Source organism: Tachyglossus aculeatus, unplaced genomic scaffold, assembly GCF_015852505.1.
Source record: "Tachyglossus aculeatus isolate mTacAcu1 unplaced genomic scaffold, mTacAcu1.pri scaffold_99_arrow_ctg1, whole genome shotgun sequence".
NCBI classification, from domain to species: Eukaryota; Metazoa; Chordata; class Mammalia; order Monotremata; family Tachyglossidae; genus Tachyglossus; species Tachyglossus aculeatus.
The window spans coordinates 2,497,374-2,513,469 of record NW_024045101.1 but is presented as its reverse complement, the minus strand read 5'-3'; the positions used below and the strand labels follow the sequence as shown (position 1 = coordinate 2,513,469).

Genomic DNA, 16,096 nt, shown 5'->3' with positions numbered 1-16,096 from the left:
CAATGGCAGTGATCCAGGGCTGTGTGTTCGTAGTCCAGCGAAGGGAAAGGAGAGAGGGGGGTCGAGTTGCGTAGGGAGGGTAGAGTTGAGAGGAGTAATCTGATAATCAAGATTGGGTAGAGAGGAAAGAGAGGCGAGGTGGGGTGTGAAGCGTTCAGAAAGATGGATGGGGTTGCGAGAGCGGAGGTCTCTGTGAGGAAGTGATATAGATTTACATGGGAGAGGAGTGTGAGTGAGGAGGCAGGTGAGAAGGTTATGATCAGAGAGAGGGATTTCAGAGTGGGTGAGGGTGGAGATAGTGCAGCGGTAGGGGATGATGAGGTCGAAGTTGTGACCACGTTGGTGAGTGGGCGAGGTGGGGTGGAGCAAGAGGTTGGCAGCATCAAGGAGAGATAGAAGGGGGGCGGCGGAGGAGTCACCAGGGATATCCATGTGGATGTAGATGTCTCCGAGGATCAGAGTGAGCATGGAAAAGGAGAGAAGGAAAGTGAGGAAGGGGTTAAAATCGTTAAAGAAGTTCGAGGTGGGGCCGGGTGAGGGGGGCGGTAGATGACGGCTACAAGAATCTGGAGGGGGTGGTAGAGGCGAATAATGTGGGCTTCAAAGGAAGGGAAGGAAAGGGAAGGGGGAGGAGGGATAGTGCGAAAGCGACAATGGGGAGAGAAGGAAACCGACACCTCCTCCTTTTCCGGTGAGTCTGGGGGAGTGGGAGAAGAAGAGGCCTCCACTGGAGAGAGCAGCAGAAGAGACCGTGTCGTCTGGAGACAGCCATGTTTCAGTTAGGGCGAGGAGGAGTAGAGACCTGGAAAGGAATAGGTGCAGGATGAAAGGGAGCTTACCTATAACGGAGCGGGGGTTCCAGAGACCACACTTGGCAGCAGCTGTGGAGGGAGGGGACGGGGGTGAAGGTTGCGAGGGGTGGGGAGGGTTTGGATTGGGATGAGTTGGCGGGGGCCTAGGTGGGGAGAGTGGGAAGAGGGGTGGCGATGGGAATGGAGAACTGGGGTGGGGTGGGGGCTTGGAGGAGGGGAGGGAGGGGGCTCGGAGGGAGGAGTTGAGGGTTGGCTCTGGTACAGAGGGATCCTGGGTAAGGGTTGAGGGGGATCGGTGGTGGTGGGGAAAAGAGAGGGAAAAAGCTGCGTGGGAGAGAGGAAGGGGAATTTGAGGAATGGGAATGGCAGTTGGGAGCAAGAGAATTGGTAGTTCATGGTGTAAATGACAGAACAGCGGGAGGTTAACAATTGAAATTCAGAAGCAATAAAACAGTAGCAATGATATAAGTAGGCGATGGAGTCCCAGAGGGTAGTTAACAATTAACATGCTATGGCAATAATAAAATAGGCAGATGATGATGTCACAGAGAGAAGATAACAACTACTATACGATGGCACAAAATAAGCAGATGATGATATCGCAGACAGCCGTTAACGATTCACATACGATGGCAGTAAAATAAGCATGTGATGACATCATTGAGAGACGTTAGCAATTAACAATCAATGGGAATAATAAAATAAGCAGACGATGACATCGCAGAGAGCAGTTAACAATTAACGTGTAGAAGCGACCATGAATTGTCCATAGATCAGTCAAATCAGGTCAAAGAGGTTAATGGCAAGCAGAATCCCGGGGCGCCTGGCAACCTTGTCTCGGAGGTGGAGGAGGATGGGGTCCTATGGATGGCAGTTCTAGAGTAGGGTGGAACTGTTAAGGGGGGTCAGGAGCAGAGATGCTTGGGGAGAGAAGTGAACAGCCAAATAGCATGGGAGGGATGAGTAGGTGCGAATGAGGTTGTCGTTAATGTAACTTGGTGATAACAAGGGCCTTTTTCCCGGGGGCGGGGTTCGGAGGGGGAAATCAGTTAGGTCTGGACCGGGAAGGTTGGTAATTGGGGGCTCTTCAAGGATGGTCGCTTAAGCGGTGGGGGGCGGGTGGAAGCAGGGGGACACAATTATCCACAGACGAGTAAGGGGATACTATGATTCGTGAACAAGCAGGGGGAAACAATATTCCACGATCTAGTAGCGGGACACAATGTCCTGCGATCCAAGTTGGCAACTTGGATAGAGTGGAGGTGGTTTCTAGAGGTGAGTGTAGCGATGATGGGGGGTGGGGGCCCAGGCCAAGGCCTTCGGTGTGGTCGGGAGGGGATGTAGATGCGCGGGTGGGGGGCCGCCAAGAACACGGCCACGAGTCATATGCACCCGATAGCGGGCGGCTGGGGGACGGACAGACGGAGGGTGGGGGTGGGGGAGCCCCGGCCCTCGCGGCGGCGTCCGGAGGACATGATTCTTCCGGGAGCAGCGGGGCCGCGCGGTGTGATGTTGGGCGGGCCTATCGGGAACGGCGTCCCGTGCTTCTATGGCGGCGCTCTGCGGAGAGGATCCTACTGGGAGCAGCAAGGCCGCGTGGTGTGATGGCGGGCGGGCCTCTCGGGAACGGAGTCCCGGGCTTCTATGGTCCTCGGAACAGATGATCTTCAACAGGGAGGGGATGTCACAGAAAAACTGCTGAACAATGTTGGACCCGCAGAAGGACAGGAAAAAGGTCGAAGGTGAAAGCAAGACTCCAAGCAGGCCCCCACTGAGCCACAAGGAGGCCGCCATCTTCCCACAGGCCATTCTGTTCATGACGACCTCGTAGCACAGGGGGAGGCAGATGGCGGTGTAGCAGTCAAAGGACATCACCATGAGGACAAAATATCCTGTCCTTTCAAAGAAAACCACCGCGAAGACCTGAGTGGCACAGCTCAGGAAAGAGATGGATGTACGGTCGTTCAGGGAGGTGTGGATGGATTTGGGGACGGTGACGGATATGTAGCAGACGTCGAAGACGGACAGGTTCCTGAGGAAGAAGTACATGGGGGTGTGGAGGCGCCGGTCGAGGACGATGACGGCGACGATGAGGAGATTCCCCGACAGGACCGCCAGGTAGACCAGGACGAACAGCGCGGCGTGGACCAGCTGCATCTCCCGGATCTCCGAAAATCTCAGAAGCAGGAATTCCCTCACTGTGGAGTTGCTGGGCATGTTCTGCAAGATGTCCTTGGGCATCATGATAGGACCTGATTTCAGACAGGGATTAAAAACATTCAGGGAGAAATTCTCATGGCAAGATAATGCCTTTGTCCGGGGATAAACCTCAATCAATCCATTAATCAATCAATGCTATTTATTGAACTCTTACTGTGTGCGGAGCACTGTACTATAAGCACTTGGGAGAGTTCACTACAACAGAGTTGGTAGACACGTTCCCTGCCCACAACCAACGTCACTCTAGAAAGGTTATGGTTTCGTCATTTCGCCCTGCCTTCTGTCTTAATTCAGGACAAAACGGAAAATTTCCACGTCGATGATGTCTGTTTTATTCTGAAACATCAGCAGAGATTGTGTCCAGTGTTCTGCACACGAACACTGTGTGCAGTCAAAATGTTCCACTGACTGATTTAGGCTATGAAAATCTAGAATGCAGGGGTTGTATAATCACAAAACGATTTGTTTAAGGAAGGCTGGTGCTGAACAATTCACTTTTTCAGACACTTTACACACAAGCCATTTCTTCCTACAACACAGCACACTGCATCCAAACAGACTCGTAGTATAGACTGGAAGTTGGCAAATTATCAGACGGCTTTCTAGGCAAAACACGTTCCAGCCGAAACAAAATTGAGTCTATCAATAAGCTATTACTCTCGGAATCTTTTATGGTATTTGTTAAGGGCTTACTATGTGCCGGGCACTGTACTAAGCAAAGGGGGGGGGGGAATACAAGCAAATTGGTTTTAACACAGTCCCTGACCCACATGAGGCACACAGTCCTAGTCCCCATTTTACGGATGAGGTAACTGAGGCACAAAGAAGTTAAGTGACTTGCCCAAAGTCACACAGCTGGCAAGTGGCAGAGGCGGGAGTAGAACCCCGGTCCTCTTGATTCCCAGGCCCGTGCCGTTTCCACTAAACTACACTGATTTTAATTTAGATAAATTGTGACGCTGACCCTGGTCATCCCAGTTCCCCATTGAAATTTCCCTCACTTTTCCCCTGCTCCTCTCCGGACTCACCGGGCCTGTCCTGGGCTGGCGAGCGCCGACCTCTGCTGAGAGAGAGGCTAGCTCCATCTCGTCGGTCCTAGACGAGGGTGGAAGTGACAGGAAGGTCTGGGCGAAGGGTGAGATCTGTCAGGATAGTTCCTCCCCCTCTCAGATCTCCGGCTGGCTGCGCCGTCCCCTCAGACGACGGCCGGATTATTTCCTGGGAAATTCCCCGTGGGAGGACGGGCCCAGAGCTCCACTGAGGCGGCTGACTTTCCGGGGATCTCAGAAGCCTGGATCGCGGGCACCCTTTGGTCCCGGCCCCAACATCTTAAATAACTGACCATTCCCGTGTGGTTCCCGCTCTGGGACTCCTTCCATGACAACATCAGCAGACTAATCATCATTCCGTTTCAGTGATTAATAATAGCGTTCTGTTTAAGCTCTGAGGTTTGGAGCTTCATCACATTCCAGGGCTTGGGACCATCTAAAATATGCAGCAATCCAACTTGGACATTCCCCTCTAGCCTGTAAACTCATCATGGGCAGGGAATTTGGCTACCAACCCTGTTATATTGTTATATCGTACTCTCCCAAGCGCTTACTACCAAGGTCTGCACATATTAAACGCTCAATAAATACTATTTTCCCCTTCTGAATTCCTATCTGCATTCTCCATTCCTCCCAAGCACACCATCTCACTGTGCCTCGTTCCCAACTCCCCCCCATCAGACCCCTACCTCACCACCTTTCCCCCGCTTTTAATTCCCTCTCCCTTCATATCCACCAGACCACAGGATTTCCCATCTTCCAAACTCCTTCCTGAAACTCTATTAAATCCACGGGACCTTCCCTGATTATTTTTTTCATAATGGTACTTTGTAAGTGTTTACTATTTTCCAGGGACCGTCTAAGCACTGAAGTACCCACAAGCTAGTCAGGTTGGACAGAGTCCCTGCCCTGCATAGGACTTCCAGTCTTAATCCCCATTTTACAGATGAGGTAGTTGAGGCAAGAAGTGAAGTGACTTGCCCAAGGTCACATGGCAGACAAGCGGTGGAGGCGGAATTAGAATCCAGTTCCTCTGACTCCCAGGTCCTTGTTCTATCAAACTGGGCAATGCTGCTTCCTTGTGCTTCCCTGTCTCAGGATGCTTAATTGTCTCGGTCTGGGCCTGTGTAAAAAGCCCCCCTCCCCATTCTTAATAATAATAATAATAATAATAACAATAAGAATAATGATAATTGTGTTATTTGATAAGTGTTTATTATGAGTCAGGCACTGTACTAAACGCTGGAGTGGATACATGTAAATTCGGTCAGACAAGTCCCTGTCCTACATGGGCTCACAGTCTCAACCACTATTTTACAGCTGAGGGAACTGAGGCCCAAAGGAATGAAGAGACTTGCCCAAGGTCACATGGCAGACAGGTAGCAGAACTGGGATTAGAATCCACGACCTCTGACTACCAAGCCCCTGCTCTGGATGGATGGATGGATGGATGGATGGATGGATGGATGGATAGGTGAATGGTTGGAAGGATGGACGGATGGAAGGAAGAAAAGATGGATTGATGAGAGACGATGGATTTGACAAGACAGATGGAGTTGCAGTCATCCTTTCTTCCCTTTTTCAACTTTCATTCCCACCAGAGTCATGCTAAAGAGCGAATCATTATATTTTCATAGTCATTACTAATAATGATATCATTATCATATTTATTAAGAAGTTGTGTGCCTAAATTGTTCCACCTGCTGGAGTAGAAACAAAATAATCAGTTCAGACACAATTTCTGTCCCACAGGGGCTCAGAGTGTAAGAGGAAGAGAGATCCTAGGGATGTTAAGTCACTGCCCGTAGGTCACAAAGCAGGCCAGTAGCAGAGCAGGCATCAGAATTCGTCTCAATCAATCATATTTATTGAGGACTTTCTCTGGGCCCAACAATGTACTAAGCACTTGGAAAAGTTCAATATAACAAAGTTGGTAGACATGTTCCCTGCTCACAATGATCCTACAGTCTAGAGCTATTCACATTCCTTTAGGCCATGATAAAATTTTTTAAAAAAATATGGTATTTGTTAAGCACTTCCTATGTGCCAAGCACTGCTCTAAGGACAGGGGGGTATATACACAAGGTCATCGGGTTGTCCCAGGTGGGGTTCACAGTCTTAATCCCCATTTTACAGTTGAGGTAACTGAGGCATGGAGAAGTTAAGTGGCTCGCCCAAGGTCACACAGAAGAGAAGTGGCAGAGCAGTACTTAGAACCGCCCCCAAACAGGATTTACTAGTTGACGAAGTACTAAACAATTGGGAGAGTTCAGTTTACCAGAATTGTTAAACGCATTCCCTGCCTACAGTGAGCTTACAGTCTTCAGGTACTCCCCTTCCTTTAGGCCATGATGCCTCCCCAAAACTGGATTGTCAGTCGTATTTCAGCCTTGGTCGCCTCCCTCCCAGACTTTGACAATTCATCAACGTCCAGCGTTTTATGTGAAACCTGTATGACAGGTAAGTATCTGGCTAGGTCCAAGGGAAACTCATTGGTTAAGTGGTGGGGTGAGATGATTTGCAAAGGAAGGAGACATTTTGTCCTAGAGCAGAGGCCGGGTGAGTGAACCTTTTAGGATCCTGCCCATGGCGGCCTTCATGTCCAGGTTCCTCAGGCTGTAGATGAGGGGATTCAGGGTTGGAGGCACCACAGAGTAGAACAAGGACACCAGCAGATCCATGATCGAAGAAGAGTCCGAGGGCGACTTGATGTAGGCAAATTCCGCCGCCGAGATGAAAGCACTGATGACGGCGAGGTGGAGCAGGCAGGTGGAGAAGGCTTTGGCCCGGCCCTCGGCGGCCGGCATCCTCAGTACGGCCCGGAAAATGCGTACTTACGATACAGTGATGAAAATCAAGCAGGCGACGGCTTACACTACCCCAGCGGTGACGCTCACGTCGACGGCGACGTATTCCTTAGAGCAGATCTTCAGCAGGGAAGGGACGTCTCAGAAAAACTGCTGGACGATGTTGGACCCACAGAAGGACAGGGAGAACGTCCCAGCTGAACACATTACTGTAAACAGGCCCCCACTGAGCCATGAGGCGGTCGCCATCTTCCCACCGGCCATTCTTTTCATGACGACCTCGTAGCTCGGGGGAGGCAGATGGCGGTGTAGCGGTCATAGGACATCAACGCGAGGACAAAATGTTCTGCACCTGCAAAGAGAATCACCAGACAGACCTGTGCTCCACAGCCTAAGAAGGAGATTTCTCTATGGTCCGTCAGGGAGTTGTGAATGGATTGGGGAGGCAGTGACGGAGATGTAGCAGAGATTGGCCACTGACAGGTGCCTGAGGAAGAAGTACATGGGAGTGTGGAGGCACCGGTCGAGGGCGGTGGAGGCGACGATGAGGAGATTACCCATCACGGCCAGCAGGTAGACCAGGAGGAACAGTGCAGTGTGGACCAGCTGCAGCTCCCGGACCTCCGAAAATCCCAGCAGGAGGTCCCTCACCGTGGAGATGTTGGGCATTTTTGGAAAGCAACATTGACTTTCTGCAGTGGATGAGAGAAGAGACAAAGTTAGAGTTCGTTGATGGGAAGAGTGAAGAAACTGACAAGACATTTGTTGGTGATTCTCTATGGAAAGGAGACAGTTGTTGAACTAAAAATGATCTTTGAGTTTCATATCCAGCAGGAATAAGGCAAGATCCAGATTTTCACATTATTTTGGTCGATTTAAAGTGAATCCCTGAGATTGTCCCCCCTCAACCACGCCAACAGACTAAGTAGAGAGGTTCCCTACCCACATCTAGTTTACAGTCTGGAGGGAGATCTTTTTCTACCTTCGTCTTCAACCTTCCCCACTGCCTGAACCTGTTCGCTGCTTCCACTACCCAATAGTTTGCGTGCACGCACACACAAACACACACACACACACACACACACAGAGAGAGAGAGAGAGAGAGAGAGAGAGAGAGAGAGCTTCTAGCAAAGGGAACCTGATTGCAGCAGCTCTTGTAAAGAGGAAAATGAATTAGTTCAGTAATATTTATTAAGCTCTTACTGTGTGCAGAGCACTGTACTAAATGCTGGGGAGAGTACAATAGAATAATAAACAGATACAGTCCCTGCCCACAACGAGCGTACAGTCTAGATGAATAACGGATTGTAGATCGGTTGATTTCAGTGAACCTTCCAAAAAGAACCTTCTTATCGTGACTCACTTTCGATGCTTCCTCCTCCCACCCCTGGCTCCCACCCTTCCTTTGGCCTTGAAATGCACCCTTTTCATTCCCCAGCCCGAAGATATCTCACCATCGAAGATCCTCTGGAATTCCACCTTCTCAAGGAGGATTTAGCTAATTCACTTCTTCCCATCACCTGTCAGTGACCATCTCCAGACTTAATGCATCCGCAGACCCTCAGGATATTTATTGATGCTGAAGATAAGGTTCATTACTCTAGACTGTAAGCTCCTTGAGGAAACATGTCTACCAACTCTTTTATATTGTATTCCTCCAAGAATTTAGTACAGTGCCCTGCACACAGTAAGCATTCAATAAGCTGATGATTCCTTTTCCCAGAATGCACTTATCCTCCAATCACTCTGAATAATCAAAAACCGGCAGACTACCAGAAAGATGAATCCTAACACCATTTGCCAGTTCAATAGCAGAGGAGATTTTTCTTTCACGTTGAATATAACACTCAGCATGATGGACGGTCGCAAATAAAAGAGGCCATAGAGGTAAACCAGAGCTACCACCCTCTTGGACGCCCTGACCTTGGGCATCACCCCGGGGAAGCATCCCGGGCCGTGGAGGTGGCAGGGCCGCTCGTGGTTGTCTGTACAGGATAAACACCAAGTAGCGGCTGGGATTAGAACAAAGGACCTTCTGAGTCCCAGGCCCATGTTCTAATCTGCTGTATGACCTTGGGCAAGTCTCTTTACTTCTCGGGGCCTCAGTTACCTCATCTATAAAATGCGAATGAAAACTGTGAGCCCCACGTGGGACACGGACTGTGTCCAACCGAACCGTCTGGTATTTATCGCAGCACTTAGTACAGTGCCTGGCACATAGTAAGCGCTTACAGATACCATTAAAAATCTATTGAACATTAAAAGTACCTTTTGCACTCTAAACCATCAGGGCATTATTGAGCAGGGAACAGGCGCTGAGATGTCTTCTCTGTTTTCCGGCAGCTTTGTGAGTCCCGACGAGAGGTGGAAATTCCGATTCTGTGGGAAGAAGAGCAGTCTTGCATGTTCGCAGTGTTCAGAGGGAATCAGGAAGGAAGGAGATTTATTCATGGGCTGGAAAAGCAGAAATCTATCTGTTAATTGTATTTATTGAGCGCTTACTTCACCCAGCTAAGCACCTGGAAGAGTACAATATGAGAGAATTGATAGACATGTTTCCTTCCCACAAACAAGAGCCTTAATTCATTCAATCGCATTTATAGAGCCCTTAGTGTGTGCAGAGCACTGTACTAAGCGCTTTGGAAGTACAAGTCGGCAACATATAGAGACGGTCCCTACCCGACAACGGTCTCACAGTCTAGAAGGGGGAGACAGACAACTAAACAAAACATGTAGACAGGTGTCAAAATTGTCAGAATAAATAGAATTATAGCTATATGCACATCTTTAACAAAATAAATAGAATAGTAAATATGAACAGGTAAAATGGAGTAATAAATCTGACAAATATATACAAGTGCTGTGAGGAAGAGAAGGAAGTAGGGCGCTGTGCGGGGATGCGGAGGAGGAAAAGAAAATGGAGGCTCAGTCTGGGAATCCGAATAGCCCTGGGAGTCCAAATCAGTGAGTCTGATTTATTGAGTGCTCAATGTGTGCAGAACACTGTACTAAATGCTTGTGAGAGTCCAATGTAACAGCAAACAGACATTTTCCCCGCCAGACCTGGGTCCTAATTCTGGCTCCACGACTTGTCTGCTGGGTGGTCTTGGAGAATTCACTTAACTTCTCTGTGCCTCGGTTTCCTCACTTGTAGAACAGGGATTCAGTGCCTCTCCTCCCTCACCCTTAGACTGTGAGCTCCCTATATGGGGAGAGGGACGATGTGTGACCTGAGTACCGTCTATCTACCCCAGTGCTCAGCACAGTGCTTGGCTCAGAGTAAGTGCTTAACAAACACATTTATTATCTTCCCTGAAATGGAAACCCTTGTTGTCCCAGTCTTTTGCTTACCGATCTTCATGACCTAGCAGCAGAATGGTGCAGAGAATAGAGCACATGCCTGGGAGTCAGATGATCCTGGGTTCTAATCCCCGCTCTTCCGCCTGTCTGCTGTGTGACCTTGGACAAGTCACTTCACTTCTCTGTGCCTCTTTTACCTCATCTGTAAAGTGGGGATTAAGACTGTGAGCCCCACATGCGACAGGGACTGTGTCTGATCCAATTTGCTTGTATCCCCCCTAGTGCTTAATACAGTAATTGACACATAGTAAACGCTTAACAAATACCATCATTATTATTATGACACATAATCATTAACCTTTCGTTGACCTCCCACATTCCACCTCTTGCCAATGGATCACATGTTCTTGGGGGACAGAGGCAGGGATTTTTAAAATATTATTTATTAGGTGCTTACTATTTGTCAAACACTCTTCTTAGAGCTTGAATAGTTACAAGTCAATTAGGTTGGACACAATCTCTATCCCACATGGGGCTCACAATTTAAATAGGAGGAAGAACGGGAGAAATGAAGCACAGAAACGTGAAGTGACTTGCCCAAAGTCACACAGCAGACAAATGATGAAGCTGGGATGGGAACCCAGGTCCGCTGTCTCCCAGGCCTGGGCTCTTTCCACTAGGCCATGCTGCTTATCTTGGTAAAACCTCACGAAAGGCAATGACTATCAAATCCCCATTGACACGAGTCATTCGTGTCCACCAATTAGGAAACATTTCTAGCCACTAACTGATTTATTTCAAAAGAACGCATTGAGTTAGGGCTGAGATTTAAATTTCAATTGTTTTCAATTTTCAGGATTGAGAACAGATTAAGTGCAAATGAAGTGCTATCTCTCCGTCATTGAAACTTGAGTCTATTAATTAAATCGGTCTTGTGAACAATATTATTATTATCATCATTAATAAGAAGAATAGTAATATTTACTATTTACCAGCGCTTAGGACAGTGCTTGACACATAGTAAGTGCTCAACAAATGCCATTAAAAAATTATCCTGCACTTACTATGTGCTAAGCTCTGGGGTAGATACAAGGTTATGAGATTGGAAATAGTCCCTGGCTCACACGGGGTTCACAAAATCTATCTTAACCCCATTTTACAGATGAAGAAACTGTGGCCCAGTAAGGGAAAATGACTTGCCTAAGGTCACACAGTAAACCAGAGACTTGAACAAGGGTCTCTTGAATCTCATGTCCACTAGGCAACACTATCAATCAATCCATGAGTCACTGGTATTTATTGAGTGCTTACTGTGCACAGAACACTGTACTAATTACTCGGGAAAGTCCAATGGAACAGGATTCCTAATATTTTCTGTCCTACTATTTCTACCCTTTCACTGAGTCTCACCCCTAGCGGGTATTGCCAGAATATTCACCCCGATAGCTACATTTTTAATAATTATAATGATGATGGCATTTGTTAATCGCTTAGTAGGCACCGAGCACTGTTGAAGCACTGATAAGTTTACCACTAAGCATCGTTTTTCCTAACAATGGCATATAATAACCTCATCCAGGCTTACCTAATGCAATCAATCAATGATATTTATTGAACACTTATTGTGTGAAGAGCACTGTACTAAGCACCTGGGAAAGTACAATACAACAAAGATGATAGATGCGTTCCTTGTCCACCACAAGCTAAGAATCTTCAGGGTAAGACAGGCATAAAACTAGACTGCGGAAAGGGGAAATAGTACAGTATTAAGGGTATTTATAGTAACCAGTTAATCATATTTATTCAGTGCTTACTGTGTGAAGAGCACCGTACTGAGCGCTTGGAAGAGCACAATAAAACAAAGTTAGTAGACATATTCTCTGCTCACAACGGGTTTACAGTACAAAGGGGGAGACAGACATTAATCTATCCATCAATGGTATTTATTGAATGATTACTGTGTGCAAAGCACTGTACTAAGCACTTGGGAGAATAAAATAGACACGTTTCCTGCCCACAAGGATCCTGCAGTCTAAATGGGGAAGCAGGCTTTAATCATAGCGAAGGTGGGAAAGTTGATTAACACACATCCGGTAGCATAAAGTGTCTCATCAATAGATACATACGTATACGTATACGTAATTCAGGATACGAAGTTTAGGATTCCTTGGATATGTGCCCCCAGGGGTATTTTAGAGAAGCAGCCTGGCCTATTGGAGAGAATATGGGCCTGGGTGTCAGAGGACCTGTGTTCTAATCTTGACTCTGCCACTTATGGGCAGTGTGACCTTAGGAAACTCACTTAACTTCTCCACGCCTCAGTTCCTCGATACCTGTTCTTCCTTCTACTCAGACTGTAAGCCCTATGTGGGACCTGCTTATCTTGTTAATAACCCAGCGCTTAGTTCAGTGCTAGGAACGTGGTAAGCGCTTAACGGATACCACAATTATTCTCACTGTCTGATTCTTGTCCAGATATCTGTTTTCCCTCAGTGGAGAGTTGCCTATTTTAGCTGCTACCTTTCCGGCCCTTCTCCAGAACTCTAGACCAATATGATTCAAGATGTTAGCCCTTTCTGAACTCTGGTCTTTTCCCAGAATCCTCCTTACCTCCTCCTTTACGTCCTTGTTCCTCAGGGTGTAGATGAGTGAGTTGAGGGTGGGGGCCACAACGGTGTAGAAGAGGGTGAGGAACTTGTCCAAAGTCCCAGAGAAGGAGCTGTTGGGCCAGATGTAGACCGCCCTGATGGACCTGTAGAAGAGAGTGACCACCAGGAGGTAGGACCCGCAGGTACCCAGGGCCTTCCTCCAACCCTGGGGCGACTTGATCCTCAGCATGGCCCAGGCGATGGACCTATAAGAGACCGTGATCATGCTCAAGGGCAGGAGATTCAGGACCAGAGTGCCCACGAAGAGCTGGATCTCATTGGCACGGACGTCCACACAAGCCAGCTTGAGCAGGGCGGGTATCTCGCAGGTGAAGTGGGGAAGTAGCTGGTGTCCACAGCGGGGCAGGAGGAAGATGACGGTGGCCTGAATCGCGGTGTCCCCCACCCCACACATCCAGGGTAATCTCACCAGGACCTGGCAGAGCCACGGGTGCATGGCGGTGGTGTAGTGAAGGGTTAGGCAGATGGCGGCGACTGTCCAAGACCATGACGGCCAGAAGGATGCATTCCGTCGACCCCAGGACCAGGACGACGTACAGCTGGACCGCACAACCGACCACGATGATGGTCTTGGAGGGCCCCCGGAGGTTCCATAGAAGTGGGGGACGATGTCAGTGGTGAAGCAGTGGTCCTCGAGGGAGAGGTGAGACAGGAAGAAGTACATGGAGACGGAGATCCAGGCGGTGTTGCCCACCAGGGTTAGGAGGTAGAAGATCAAGACAACCACGAAGAGGATCTTCTCTATCTGGGGCTGAGCAGAGAAATCCACCAAGACAAAGTTCTCTGCAGAAGTGTCATTCGGCATCATCCTCATACTTGTAGGAAGAGCGAGGGAGGCAGGGAGGTTGAAAGGATGAGAGAAAGAGGGAGAGGGGAAGAGAGGAAGGAGGAGAGAAAAATAATAGAGTGAGGGAGGCAGGGAGAGAGAGAGGAGGATGGAAAAAGGGAGTAGGAAAGAAGAAAAGGAGGGGAAAATGAGAGAGAGGGAGTGAAGAGAGAGAGAGGAAGGAAAACGTGTGAGAGAGAGGGAAAGAGAGTCCAAGGGAGAGATAAAGTGAGAGGGAAAGAGAGAGAGAGAGAGGAAAAGGAATGATTGAGAGAAAGTGTGAGGGGAGAAAAAGCCAAAGAAAAAGTGAGGGAAAGAGAGCGCGAGGGCGAGAAAAGGCAGGACAGAGAGAGAGAGGGATCATGAGGGGGAGAAAAAACAAGAGAGCAAGGGAGTGTGAAATGGAGAGAAAAAGAAAGAAGGAGGAAACCGAGGGAGTGGGAGATAAAGGTGCGAGAGTGAGAGGAAGAGAAAAATAGGAGAGGGAGTGAAGGGAAAAGCATAAAGGAGAATAAAAGCAAGTGAGAGAGAGGGAAAGCAAGTGAGAGAGAGAAAACGTATGAGAGAAAGTGGGGGGAAGAAAAACACAAAGGAGAGAAAAAGTGAGAGAAAAGGGAAAGAGGGAGAGGGAGAGAAAAATGGGACAGAGTGAGAAGGGGAAACAGCGTGAGAGAGCAAGAGAGAGCAGGAGAGAGAGAAAACAAGAGACGGAGAGAGCAAGGGAATAGAGTGGGAGAGGGAAAGAAAAATTGAGAGTGGGAGAAACAGAGCGAGAGGGAGAAAAAAGTGCAAGAAAGAATGAGAGGGAGAGAAAAACGAGAGGGACAGAGTGATAGAGAGAAACATAGCAAGAGTACGAGAGAAAAAATGAGAGCGAGCAGGAGGAAAAGAGAGCGAAGGAGAAAAGCGTATGAAGGAATGAAAGGGAGAGAAGAACAGGAGAAAGCGAATGAGAAGAACCAGAGAAAAAGCAAGGCAGTAGTCGCGGTAGGAGTAATAACAATAATAATAATGGTATTTGGTAAGAGCTTATTATGTGCCAAGAACTGTTCTAAGCGCTGGGGTAGATACAAGGTAATCAGGTTGTCCCACGTGAGGTTCACAGTCTTCATCCCTGTTCTATAGATGAAGTAACTGAGGCACAGAGAAGTTAAGTGACTTGCCCAAGGTCACCCAGCAGTAACACTGATGGAGCCCCCTGTGCAGATTCAGTGATGTAGTAGGAATGATATTTGTTTCACTCTTGCTATGTACAAAGCACTGTACTGAGGTGTAGGAGTGAAATAGGTTGGGTCATTGGCCTCCAGGTAGGTCCGATTCTAAGATAATAATAATAATAATAATAATAATGAAAGTAATATTTGTTAAGCACTTACTATGTGCCAAGCGCTGTTCTAATCACTGATGTAGATAGAGGGTAATCAGGTTGCCCCACGTGGGGCTCACAGTCTTAATCCTCATTTTACAGATGAGGTAACTGAGGCACAGAGAAGTGAAGTGACTTGCCCAAAGCCACACAGCTGGCAAGTGGCGGAGCTGGGATTAGAACCCATGACCCCTGACTCCCATGCCCGGGCTCTTTCCACTGAGCCACGCTGCTGTCCCGGGTCCCCTTCTGGACACCCCGGCTCCAGAGAAGGGTGGTAGGATGTGGAGAGGGGCGAGAAAAGGGGAGAAAATTCGATCTCTCGAAGAAACATGAAACTCTTTGAATACTTACGCTGGAGTGGAGAATCTTCCAAGGGTTCTTCTCAGCTCAGAAAGGGAAGGGTTTTCATTCTGTCTCCTCTTGAGCCAGGATAAGAGTCAGTAGCTGACCCTGAAGCAGGACGGATTGAGCGTATATTCCTAGAAGGAATTTCTGGTGGTGTAATACTGAAAAGGGAGAAGTAGGATATGGACTCTGTATACCAACAGGTTCGAACAGAAATAGAGAGAAACTCGATTTTCTATCCATATTTCCAGCGTGGTACCTCTCTGACCCTCCTTCTAATCCTCCTCTGTTCCCTACCACGTTTTCCGGGGACCAATATGTCTACCAGGTCTGCTATATTGGACTCTCCCAAGCAATTAATACAATGCTTTCTTCACAGCAAGTGCTCAATAAATACCACTGATGGATTAGTTCTAGCTCGTTCGCCCATTCATTCATTCAATCATATTTATTGAGCGCTTACTGCGTGCAGAACACTGTACTAAGCGCTTGGAAAGCGCTTTTAGACTGTGAGCCCACTGTTGGGTAGGGACTGTCTCTATGTGTTGCCAATTTGTGCTTCCCAAGCGCTTAGTACAGTGCTCTGCACATAGTAAGCGCTCAATAAATACGATTGATTGATTGATTGGAAATTATAATTTGGCCACGGTGGGGACAATCTCTACCCAACAACGAGCTCAAAACAAGACAAAACAAGAA

General features: G+C 48.1%; 1 protein-coding gene across 1 annotated transcript; it reads right to left on the bottom strand.

The window, feature by feature from the left end:
• Nucleotides 1-4,127: 4,127 nt before the first annotated feature.
• On the bottom strand, nucleotides 4,128-13,662 carry LOC119924415 (olfactory receptor 2G3-like). The gene is made up of 4 exons (XM_038743233.1): nucleotides 12,859-13,662; nucleotides 6,956-7,008; nucleotides 6,751-6,823; nucleotides 4,128-4,250 (listed from the first exon to the last, which is right to left on the bottom strand). Exons 1-4 carry the CDS (start codon nucleotides 13,660-13,662, stop codon nucleotides 4,128-4,130), a joined length of 1,053 nt encoding a protein of 350 aa, XP_038599161.1.
• Nucleotides 13,663-16,096: the final 2,434 nt, after the last annotated feature.